General features: G+C 38.5%; 1 protein-coding gene across 3 annotated transcripts in view; it reads right to left on the reverse strand.

Moving 5' to 3' along the window:
* Positions 1 to 12,272, reverse strand: part of VPS13C (vacuolar protein sorting 13 homolog C) — a 75,842-nt gene that overhangs the window by 17,740 nt on the left and 45,830 nt on the right. For all 3 annotated transcript variants that reach the window (XR_009115215.1, XM_058033775.1, XM_058033776.1), the window contains exons 56-69: positions 11,845 to 12,000; positions 10,572 to 10,836; positions 8,965 to 9,122; positions 8,420 to 8,541; positions 7,901 to 8,195; positions 6,115 to 6,504; positions 5,306 to 5,410; positions 4,621 to 4,785; positions 4,150 to 4,278; positions 3,465 to 3,598; positions 3,131 to 3,257; positions 1,937 to 2,172; positions 1,464 to 1,614; positions 268 to 408 (exon numbers count right to left, since the gene is read on the reverse strand). Coding sequence is in view for 2 of the 3 variants with exons in the window: in XM_058033775.1 (XP_057889758.1) it covers positions 268 to 408; positions 1,464 to 1,614; positions 1,937 to 2,172; positions 3,131 to 3,257; positions 3,465 to 3,598; positions 4,150 to 4,278; positions 4,621 to 4,785; positions 5,306 to 5,410; positions 6,115 to 6,504; positions 7,901 to 8,195; positions 8,420 to 8,541; positions 8,965 to 9,122; positions 10,572 to 10,836; positions 11,845 to 12,000 (2,574 nt within the window). In the remaining variant the exon portion in view is untranslated. The remainder of the gene's footprint in view (positions 1 to 267; positions 409 to 1,463; positions 1,615 to 1,936; positions 2,173 to 3,130; positions 3,258 to 3,464; positions 3,599 to 4,149; positions 4,279 to 4,620; positions 4,786 to 5,305; positions 5,411 to 6,114; positions 6,505 to 7,900; positions 8,196 to 8,419; positions 8,542 to 8,964; positions 9,123 to 10,571; positions 10,837 to 11,844; positions 12,001 to 12,272) is intronic.

Below are 12,272 nucleotides of genomic sequence, written 5' to 3' on the forward strand. Positions count from 1 at the left end.
AAAGAGTCACAAGTTTTCATTATTATCTCTTTAGCATTCAGTAAGTATCCTTTCTGTATTTTTTAGTATAGTATAGTATTCTTTAATATAATATAAAGTAGTAAATTAGCCATCTGAGAACATGGAGTCAGATGCATCATTCCCTGCCTTCGTTGGGGCATCCCTGATTTTTCAATACTTCTTCACATAAATGAAGGAAATCAAAGCCTTAATATGTCTGTCTGGTTTTGAAACCAGAGGAAGGATTAAATATTAAATTGTAGGTACCTGCAGCCAGTAGAGCTGAGCCCGTAGGCTCCTTTGGTGAGGTGACTGCTTGAATTCAACCTGAATTCCTGACAGGAAGTTACGGCGGATGCTGCATCTGACGGGGAGACGCATTTCCATTGGAGACTTGCTAAAATTCACCTGCAAATATAAGGAAGCACAGCTAAGATACAGTTTAATTTGGGAAACAATAAAATGGTACATTACTAGTTGACAGACTAGCAAATAAACCCTGTGGTTTTCCTCATTATCAGATCACAGGCTGCTGAATTTCTCCATCTAATTAACTGCATGGAAAGCAATGAAAACCACCAGTTAGTCTGACAAGGACATTACATGGCAGCTTTAGTTGTCCCAAGCAGGAACCTCTGTGTCATCTAAGTAGCTATTTCTTCATGAGTTATATATTACACTGGCATAATTAAAGATATTTATATGCAGCTGATTTACTTTCCCAACTGACATTTCCCCCCTGATCCTGCAACTTTTAAGTTATGAGAAGCAGAAGCATAAAGCTCTCCTTTATTGAGAGTGCAATGCAATGACCTACAAATAAAAGATTTGATACCATATACTATAAATGCACTACTGTAATGGTCAAAATTCAAGTTTTCAAAGAGCTGAGGGCATAAACATGTTTTTCAAATGAAAGGATGATATAGGAAACAAGCCTGACTATGGTACTTTCAAATGGTTGTATTGGACTTAGCCATGTGAATACACTCTTTATGCATGGAATACAGGGATGTATAATTAATGTCTGAACAAGCTCAGGTAAGTGGATTAATTTCCAGAGTCCTTGAACACTGAAGACTCCTTTACCATATCAAGTAATGGGAACTGCATCTTATTAAGAAGCTAAAACCAAAATTTCTGCAAAGAATTTAGGGTATATACTGCAAATATAGGTTCACAACTAACGTGCAGACACTGAGCAATCTTTTCTACCACACAAAAGAAAAATCCTTTAAAATTCCTACTTCATAATACAAGCCTGGATGATACCTCAGTACTGCCTCAGTATCACAAGACAAAAACATTCTACTGTGTAAAATGTGTAACTACTTAAATAAAAATCCTGCCTCTTATTTCTGTTTCTCTTCACACAGCATCTATCCCAACTTAGCAAACCAGAAATCTGTTTTAACTGTTGCACTTGTTCTGCAAGCATTTAAACACTAAAACTCAATACCTACCTCAGTATTGCTGTCCAGTTTATGCCAACCAGGACCTTGGAAAGCAGTCTTGGAGAGATACTTTTGATATGCCTGTTCCAATAGGTTTATTTGTTTTTGATTAAATGGTTTCCACTTTTGCCTTGGTTTCCGTTCCCAAACAACATCAGAACTGCAAGACAAATAACAAAGTTAACAATTTTAGAGTACTTATACTTTTCTTATGCATGCAAACCATGTAAAACATAATTTTCTAATTTCTCAGGCTCAAAAAACTCCATTATGTCTTTTTTAATGTAAGCTAAAAAAGGGGGGCAGTTAAATCCTGTTGGTTCTAATTCCACTATAGGAGTAAATGCAAAATTTAATTTTAATTAAAAATGTTTCACTTAATTTAACTTGAAACATATCCCCTTCAACTCTATTGCTAAAATTATAATACACTGCCAAATTTTGATTATTCAAAGCAATATTTACACTTCCATGGGCAGTACCTAGTAATTCCTATGTAAGAGATTTCTTTTTTATTTTCATTGTTAACTAGAGAAAGTCCAAGACTATGGATTGACAAGTTTATTTCTTGGTCAGGTTGCTCCAGCTCCTCTGCTTGTCGTGCTTTGGACACCAGAGCCACATCATCTGTGAAAAGCAGCACTCGCTGTCGTCCATCCAGGAAAGACACCCAGTGAATTTGAGTGTTTGCATTGTAGGGGAACTGGCCACAGTCATCCTGTATCAAGGGGAAAAAAAAGCATATTACATGAGTAAATCCCTGCTGTTGCTCTATGTTTATAAGCAAGTTTACAGACAAACACAAACCAGAACTCAGTATTTTCCCTGTTTGTTCAGTTTACTGCATTGTCCTGACTTGGTTGCACCTTGTACCCTAACACTGGAAAGAAGCTGAGGTTGGGATATTTTTTTCCCACTTTTATAAACTAAACATTCCAGTAATATCTGTGGTTTAGAATAATATTGGAAATCATTAGGGAACAAAAGCCTTCAGAGCAAAGCAAAAGGCTTCAAATCTTAGTACTGGCAGAAGAAGGCAATAAATCATATACCATCAAACAGTAAAACCAGGCAATTACTAAGATCTCTGCTTTTCAAAGGCAGATACTCCTTTTTTATAATTTGTAAGGTAAAACTGAGATAATTTAAAGCCCTTTACTCAAAAGCCCCAAAGAATCATGAATGCAACCATAATTATATGGTAAGGAAATGGGTTTTAAACTAAAACCATTTTTAAAGGTGAAAAATTTGACCAAAGGAAGTGCTTATACAGTAAAGCACACAGTAACGGGTTCTGTCTGAGTTCAGGTGTGTGAAATTAAACCCATTTCCAGTACAACTGAAACTCAAATTTGAAACTGAAATTTGAAACTGAAACTTGCTTTCCTATATCTTCTTTTAGCTAGCAAAACTTTTCAGTTTTGTCAACTCTGTTACTCAACACAAAAACCAAGCCACCTCTGAAGAATTCATTGTAGTGTAAGGCGCAAGTGGGCAGCTAATTAAAGACAGACACACTGGACTATCAAAACATCTAAAATCTTGTTTCTTGATGGTACCTATAAGTCTCCTACAGATTGAGACAAAGTTACTGAGGAAGCTTTTTCTCAAACAGTTTTAATTTTGGAATAGTCCTAAATTGGTTCAGCATTTCCTTCTCCCCTCAGAAAATTTACCTTAAGTAGGTCATGTTCACCAAAACATTGAGAGTAGCCCCAAGTCAGTTTTCTTGGTTTGGTTGGATCTGTCCAGGCAAAGAGGCATACTTGCCTTGGTTTCAACTCCATTTCCTCCTGTAATCCACTGCAGGTTAAAAGAAAAGGAGAAAATAACAGCACTCACTGGTTAAAAGCACTGATGGAAGTGGTGCAAGCAAACCCCAGTACTCACTACTCCACCCCTCCAGCTGCAGGTTCATCAGCTCTTGGAGATACTCATGTGACACCTTGGTGATGTTTAACCAGGATACCCCGGTTAAATAAGCAATGATGAATTTTTCCTTTCCCATACCTCTGTTTATATCTGAGGAAATCCCATGGAGTGTGGTTCACAATCAGAGCTGGGGCAGCTCCCTCGTGGTAATCTGTGAAGCTGATCACAGTGGAATGCTCTGAGACATTCACATCTACCAGCAAGCCCCCATTCTGGAGAGGAAGTTAGACAAAGCCCAGCATTAATTCAGGTTAGAACTATGATAAACATTATATCCAAAGACTTTACTGAACATGGTTCCTTTATAAACACATTGCCTAATGCTAGGCTAGGGTGAATTCTGAAATTATAATATTCTTTATTTGAATCAAATTAACCATGAACTGTGTGTCTCCAACATATAATAGCTGATCAAGAAATCCTAAAATAGAATCTATTTTTTGTTACCTACTTAAACTGAAGGCACCCAGACATACCCTCTGCAAAAAGCCCAGATGTCAGACACCTTTGTAACTTAATAGCAATAGAGCTGTTCAGTTTCCTATAAGCTCGTCACAAGCAAATCAACTTGACTACACAGCTATGAAAACATTAACAACACTGCAAACTTGATTCATAACTTTTTTAATGCAACAGAACTGAATGAAGAGCAGTGTACCCATAACTTAAGGCACAAGGTTTTGATCTTGATGATTTCATTGAGTCAAGCTACCACAGGGCTAAAATGGAGAATTAACAACAGACTACACAAAGTCAGTCTCACCAATTCTTCCAGTTTCAGCAGAGTACCATTATCCTGGGCTTTAAACAGGAATGGTTTGGATGAGCTTTCATAGCCAACTACTCTTACACAAAGTTCACCAGATGAGTTTTCAGGCCAAAATGGAAGACACTGTAAGACAAGAAATACACATGACTTTAACATTTCATATATGGTTTAATATGGTAACCCAGCAGTAAAACAAACAGGGTTGTGTGACTGAGACTATTTCACATGCCTTAGTTCTTAGCCAAGTATCTCCTGATTAACACATCCACATCTAAACTGAAGGACTTGATTAATGTACCAGCACATGCAACCTGTACTGTTCAAGTTCCCTTGGGATGTGAAATATCCATGTCATGCCACCAGAAGAGACAGCTTCTGTAAGGGAACTCCTCTTCCCTCAAGTGACACCTTAACACCAGGCGTTTGTCTACAGTGATATCAAAAAGAAAAAACATGAAGCATTACCTCTGAAGCTGAGATATAACTCCATTTATTAGTTGGAAGAGAACCATTAGGACCAATTTCTCCAACTTCAAGTTCCAGAGAAGATTTGTTTGCTATTGTGTAGAATGGAGTGAAGGTAACTATCCTGGTAAGGTTGAAACTGCTCATTTTGATGCTGACTCCAACCTGTTGAACAAGGAGAATTTGAGCAAATAATCAGCAAGAAGCTAAGGAGAAAAGTCAGGATAGAAAAGTCAACATCAGTGTAATTACAAAGTCTAACACACAACACTCTTGTTCCTTCCACCTGAAGTAAAAGCACCAACCATGCAGTAAAATCAGCAGATTATGCAACACAACTAACACAAGTGTAAACTGACAGGTTTAGCAGCAGCATTTTGCAGCTGTGGTTTTTGTGGGGAAAATCCACCAAAAATCCCTCTAGAGTAAATACTGACAACTTAAAATGACCATTATCATCAGAACACAGTTAAAGAGTACATGAAAACACAACTCCTCACATCTCTTTACTCTGCTTAGTGGTGAAAATGCACTCTTGGATAAGGAGTGCAGATCCAAACACTTGCTAACAATTGTGAACAATTATCTCCATCATTGTGTTTTCAAACACAGAGTACTACATGTTTGTAAAAAGTCAAGCCAAAAGAACACAGAGAGCTTCACAAATCACTGCAACAGATCTTACCAGGTAGTCCATGTTATTAGCTGGACACTTGACACAACCATAGCTTCCTACAGTATCAAGGGAAAAGCTGTTGGACCAAGTGCTGGTTGAAATACACAGCTGGATCTACACACAAAAAACAACAACATGCAAAGTAATTCAGTAAACTCATTTTCATTCTGTGGTTCGTGCATTATGGACTGCAGTTATATCACATATAGCAATGTAAACACAACACTTCAGTGCTTTTAGCACCTCCCATAAATTAGGATAACCTAATAATGTAGTATCACTATTCATATTGTGATTTATTAATCTGTGATTGAGTTCTGGGAAAGATGTTACAGTAGAAGGTATCAAAGCAGAGTAGTTCTCATTGACTCGTGCTCATGACAGCACACATAGATGGGGAAAAAAAGCCCATCACTTTGTGGTGCTTCACAAACTTGAAGAGATGGAAGGAAATAATCAAATGAATAGTTTTTCAACCATTTCTTCAACTATTGTTAGGTAAAAAAAGTTATTTAAAAAATTCTAAATTCCAAAAAAAATCCAAAATTTTTTCCAAAATCCAAAAGTATTCAAAAAAACTTCTATTGCAGTGCTCTTCACTTGACCATGTAAACATCACACTAAAATCAAAACAAAAGGAATGTATGTAACACAAAATAGAATATTTGCAGTGTGCATTTTAAATGTCCAACTACCAAAGAAAGCAGCAGTCAAATTAAAACCTTTAGACTTAAAAACTACATTAAAATATCCCTTTTACAACAAGTGTGTGTGTTTTCTCCCTCAGAACACAGCCTAAAGACCTAAATGAAGCATACCTTGTTCTTACTAAAAATATTTTTCTTTTTAAAAGAAAACAAAACAATATCTCTGTAGTCTGCTGGATGCTTCACATGAGTGTCTTCAGCTCGGTACTGCAGAACTCGGGAGGTCTTGTTGATGATCCAGTAGGGGCTGAACACAGACAGGACCATGTGGCCCCCGACCCGCCTGGCATGGATGTAAACATCCACGGCCAGCTCTGAGGCACTGTAGGACACGAAACGCACAGGGAAAAATTCACACATCCCATCACAGATTTTAAGATGGCCATGCCAGTCTTTGCCTTGGTATTTTAACAACACAAGCTCCATTATTTCTCCACTGATTCTTGAATGAAAAACATCCGCAGTACTCCCTTCAGTTAATTCACCATCTTCTGCGGTTCCCTGTAGCAAAATTAGATAAGGTAAATTAAGTTTTCAACACATAAAAGTTAGATTTTAAATGCTGGTTCAAGAACCAGTGTTTTATTCTCTTGTAAGATGTACATTTCAGATACCTCAGTAACCCATGTCTTAATCTCCAATCACTCTCACTTGAGATTGATCCTGTGAATAATTTGAGAACTACACTTTACTTGCAGAGCAGTACAGACTGCTTAATTCTGGATCTCAGGGAAGCAAACTTGTTCTAACATATTCCCTGTTTCCACTCCCTCCCTCTCTCCTCCATGATTTCCAAAGGATTTTGGCAATGATTTCTTATTCATATTCTTACAATACTGGGTGTAAGACTGCACTGGACTATGCTGCAGATACACAGCCAGGATTTCTCACACTAAAGAACCCCCAAGGCACAGATCTGCCAGTTCTGCCATGCTATTTGGTAGCACAACATGGCTCAGGCAGTGGCATCCAACAACAACAGCTTTCCTACTTTTTACTGATAAAACATTTTTACTGATAAACACTATATTTAACTGTATGGAGTAGTATCCAGGCTTGATTAGCCCAGGGGTGTGAAGACAATAAGCACAAACCCTTGTACAGGTACAGTGAATTCAGAAATAGATATGAATTACTGGTTTCTAGCTCCTCAGTCAAGGCAACACCACTCTGTTCTACATTCTGTAGTTACATTCTTCAGTTACTCCAAGTACTGAAGTACAATGGAGGTGAGGAAAACTGGGAATAGTGCCAATGTGATGTTGGAAAGAGTGAAAGAAAGATCTCAATGAATGTCACAGCCAGTTATGCAAGTAGGACAAAACAGAACAAACAAGGATGGTGGTTCTAAATGCTCACACCTCTTGTATTTACTAAAACCACTCAGATTAATGAAGAAATACTAGATACTGAAAATACTGAACAGACAGGAGGAAAACTGTCTGTGTGGCATCCTTCAAGGATTCTTCCAATTTGTGCAAGACCTCACAATACTCACCAGTAAAGAATCAGTGTCAGAATGGAGAGAATTTTCATTTTCTACATAGAAAAAAAAGGCTCTAGAAATTATAGATGCTTTCTCTTATACCTCTTCTTGTGAAGCTAAAGACAGCTTGCAAAACAGAAATAGAATCTCAGAAGTATGTAAAAGAAAAAGACTAATCCAGTACAGGATTCCTGATAAAGGAGCAAGGCAGAGCTGGTCAGGTACACACAAATTTTTTTTAAAATCTCCAAAACATCCAGAATGTTATATCAGCCTCATTCATTTACAACAGAAAATACAAAACTCAACATTCAGCATCTTCCACACTGCATTCACCTTCACTTCTAACTAAATGCATTCTTACTCAAAACCAAGGAAGGGATTTACAAATAAAACCATGAAGTAACTTACCTCAAGTAAAAATCTCAAGGTGTATGGTAGAAGATTTCTCATAGTCAGTGTAGGGCAAAGGTGGATAATGTAGGCAGGATCCAACTCCTCTACAGAACTTGAAATAAAATTCAGTTCATCAGGTACAGCTGCTGAGCTGATTATTAGAGGCAAGAAATTGCTCTCAGTGGCTGGGCACTGTAACAAGCACTTGACTTCATCACTCCTGTGTAGCTCTTCCCTCCAGGCAATATAAGTTGTAGACTCCTTGTACTGACCCTCAAATATTCCTGTTGGTTGGACATACAGATGGCACCTGTAAGAAAACAGCAGGAATTGTACACAGTGGCTTTGCACTGACACCTAACTTCATCTATTTTAAAGTCATGGTTTTTGCAGCACACTAATTACCTAAGACAGCACTTTGGAGTTTTAGTCCAGTCAGGACGACTTTCACATGCAAATTAAGGTTTCAAAACTAATGCTGTATTTGTGCATCAGTGTGACAGAGACTGGCCCTAAAGAGCAGAGGAAATGTACCTGTATGAATGCAAAGGAACATGAAACTCTTCTTCTGGCTTGGATATGCCAATTGGCTTCAGCAGCTTGGAGCCTTTAGCCAGCTGGTAGATGACAAATGGAATTGAGAAATGGTTCTTGATCTGGAATCAGAATGAGTAAGTTTTCATTATATTTCTATGGTACAAATTTCTACAGGAAAAAGTATCAGTAACAACAAGGAAAACCAACATTAGTAGATTTAACCAAATTCCTCTAGAAAACAAACTTGAGCTGTGTTCATACACAAGTATATGAGAAAACTCTTAAGTCCCAAGAATTGAAAAACATGCTTAAAATGTCACATAGCATAAAAAGCATCCCCAAGGCTGAGGATATTAGAAAGCCAAACAGGAAAGGGAAAACCAAAGGAAAACTCACATAACAAACAGAGCAAAATACTTAGTAAGTGGCCTTTAAGTAACATTTTGGGAAAGTACGATCTTGAAGAAACGCCTTAAGGAAGCAAAGGAAGGTGAGACTGGCAGAGCAGTGCTGCCAGGGCTGGTGCCTGGGCTGGGTTTTACCTGCAGGGGGCAGCGCACAGTAATGACTTTATTTCCCTCCGTGGCGTCGATCTGCACCAGCACGGAGTCCGGGCGGCCGGCGCCGTCCCTCACGCTGTACAGGCGCCGGCCTGGCTTGGCCACGGGAATGCTCAGGGCCTCCTGGTATCCCTCCAGTTCTGATCCACAAAAACAGACAAAAGCCTTTATTAGCAACACAAATCACACTGCCATTTCCTATTTGAACAGTGCTTAAGCTACTCAAAACTCAGCAACAACCAGAACCAAAGTGTTGGAATTCAGGACATCCCTCTGGCTGTCCTGGATTGCCTGAACCCCTGCCAGGGGGCTCAGAGACCTTGGCACAGAGCCTAAGATGCCTCTGCCTTTGATTATGGAAAAAATTACCAACCTTGCATGAGGATCTGCAAGCCACGAAAGTCTAAACAGAATAATAATTAGTTTGTCACAGGGTGAAAAACAGATTTTTTGGGGTTTTTAGAATGGGGGTTCAGGGGGCAAGATGGAGGAATCTGGGCATGTCCAGCCTTTCTCCTTCTTGGCCTCCATCTTCTGCTGTGATGCTGGCACTTTTGGATTGGTTTAAGGTGGAAACTCACTGTCTAACAGAGGTCATGGGTATTGGGAAGTTATGTACATGCAGTTTACCCATATAATGGGTATTGGTCAATAATGTACATGCAGTTTTTAGTATAAAAAGATAACACTGCCCTGAGGGCAGCCAGAGTGCCTCTGTCTGACCTGCTGAACAGACCTAGGCAAGCCAGAGAAAGAATTTTATAGAAAAGAAACAATAAACAACCTTGAGAAATTAGATAGAAGAGTCCTGACCTCTTCTTCAGCTGCTCAGCTGGGAAAAGAGACTTTCTGACATATCTCAGGGTCACTCTGACCAGGAGAAGTCCCAAGACACCAAAGTATCCTCTGGCAAAAACACCTTAAATGGTACTCAAATACCACTGAAGGAAAGCTTTGGGGTCCAAATACTCCTCAACTCCACAACTTTACCTTATGATTTATACACAGCATGGGAAATACTACAAACAATTATCAAACGTATTTGTTGGCTGAGTTAATGAACACAGAACAAGCCTTGTATCACCTTCATATGGAATGTGATGGAAAGGGAAAAACTCAGATGATTACATATTAGTGGCTATTGTAACCTGTTTTCTTAGGACTATTTCCTGGCAAAGCTAAAGCCACAGAATCATAACTGGTCTCAAGTAGCTGGGTAACGACAGAAAGCCAAATAAAAATAGTGATAGGAGAAATTAAAATCCTGTTTAACAGGAGCTGGAACACACAGGCCTATATCACAGGGGCCTCTAAGATGGTTTATTAATGACTCCACTAGAATGGCTTCCAACTCTCTCAAGGGGTACAAAAAAATATCACTCTTTTCTCTTTCTGAAAAACTGGAGCAGAGGAATCTCCCATCTTTTTAAGAAGCCCAGTACCTGTTTTGTGGTGTTTTTTAATTGGCATCAATATTCAAAGGTAATTCCAACACAACACACTTGACCTGAATTTCTACCACATTGAATTAAACTCCCATCTTCCCATGCCCAGCCTGTGATAGCAAACAGCACTCCTTAGCATAATACCTAAATTTAAAGAGAAGACAGAGCTTTCCTGTCGGTGCAGTGCAGACAACCTTCCTCGCTGGGGGGCTTCAAAAACAGAATATTCCAGTTCCATGCTCTGGCCAGTTCCTATTTCATTCACATTTTCTTTTTCAACTGAACCCACTATCCGAAAACTGGAGCTAGGAATCACTTTGAGAGAAACACCCAGGGCATTCTTCACTATGATAGGTGCTGTCTCTTTAAAGGAATAGCCAAAGGTGGATGCAGTTGCTTCTGAAAATGCCTGTAAATAAAAACATTTACAGTATGTCATACATAAATAGCCACAATAACATACCTATAAGGGCTTTAAAAGACAGTTCCTAGCAACTACCTTTTTAATGAGGAGAGGAATTATATACAGTAGATCTATGTTTTGTACAGCAATATTTCAGGCAAGTACGGTTATTTCCAGAGAATCTAATTTCCTTCTGTGATTTGCAGCAAATGTTGATGCTACAATAAGCCTTCCTGCTCCTCATGGGGAATTTTTCCAAATCTTAGGGTGTAAGAGAAACATAAGATCTGGGACACAGAAGTCACAAGGAGATGGAACATGTACAAGCTCCAAATTCAATCACAACTTAGACTTACAAACTTTTGTTTGGTTACACAGAAGCCAGCAACTGACTGCCAACACAGACTGACAGTGTAAGCAAGTACTTAGAGAACTGCTGTTCATTCAGAATTAAAAAATAAATAGTCATATGTCACATTCTGTAAAAACAGATTGATTTAGTGACCAAAATTTCCCCACCTCAGAAAAAAAAAGGAGGGAAAAGCATCCTTGACCATTCATAAGCACACCTACTACAGGGGTAAAAGGTATTTTTAACACATGGGACATTCTACTCCTGCAGTTTAAAGGCCAATCCTAAAATGCACATTTTTCTCAGTATTCAATTAAACAGAAAATATGGAAAGGAAGTAAATTTTTGTTTCAATATTTCAGAAGGAGTATAGTAGGAAACAGCTGTGTTTATTAAAGCATTTCACGTTCAGTTAACCTGCATGTATGACACTTCCTTAAGTCCTGCATAGGCACATTTGTTGGTCTAACACAGAAGCTACTTCTTTGAAAAGATACCCCCAACTTTTTGTTGAGCCTAAAGGAGCTGAGTAAAACTCCTTAGCCCTTCCAGGCAACTTTTGTCAGAGCTGCATAGAAGTCATTTCACTGGGAGCCAACATAGTTCTTAAAACAAAGATAATTCAGAATTTCCTATGGAAGCACATAACTGATTGTTATTACCTTGGCTAGGTTACTGAAAACAGCAAGACAACATTTGGATATTGTAATATTCATTGTGTCCATTGAAGAGATGTTAATTGCAGTTTGTGGCTCAGGAATAACAATGAAATCATCCCCAGGCAGCAGACTTCTCTCCTGGACAGGGTTAGTCTTCATCTGAAAGAAAAATTCCATTAGACAATAACAAACCTATAGGTTACTTTCTCCTATGTCAAAACAGGAAAAATCTACTTGACTTACACTTGACAATCGTGCAAACAAAGTGACATCTACTTTGCCTTGTAAATCTCAGATGTTTTAAGCAAAGATGGAAATTTTATACCAACACAGGAGGCAAATTTGTTTCTCTTCTCTGCATGGTTACACACTTCATTGCATCCATGCACTGATAATTCACATTACAGATAAACCTTAAGATCTCTAAAGAA

Source organism: Melospiza georgiana, chromosome 13 (assembly GCF_028018845.1).
Source record: "Melospiza georgiana isolate bMelGeo1 chromosome 13, bMelGeo1.pri, whole genome shotgun sequence".
NCBI lineage: Eukaryota > Metazoa > Chordata > Aves > Passeriformes > Passerellidae > Melospiza > Melospiza georgiana.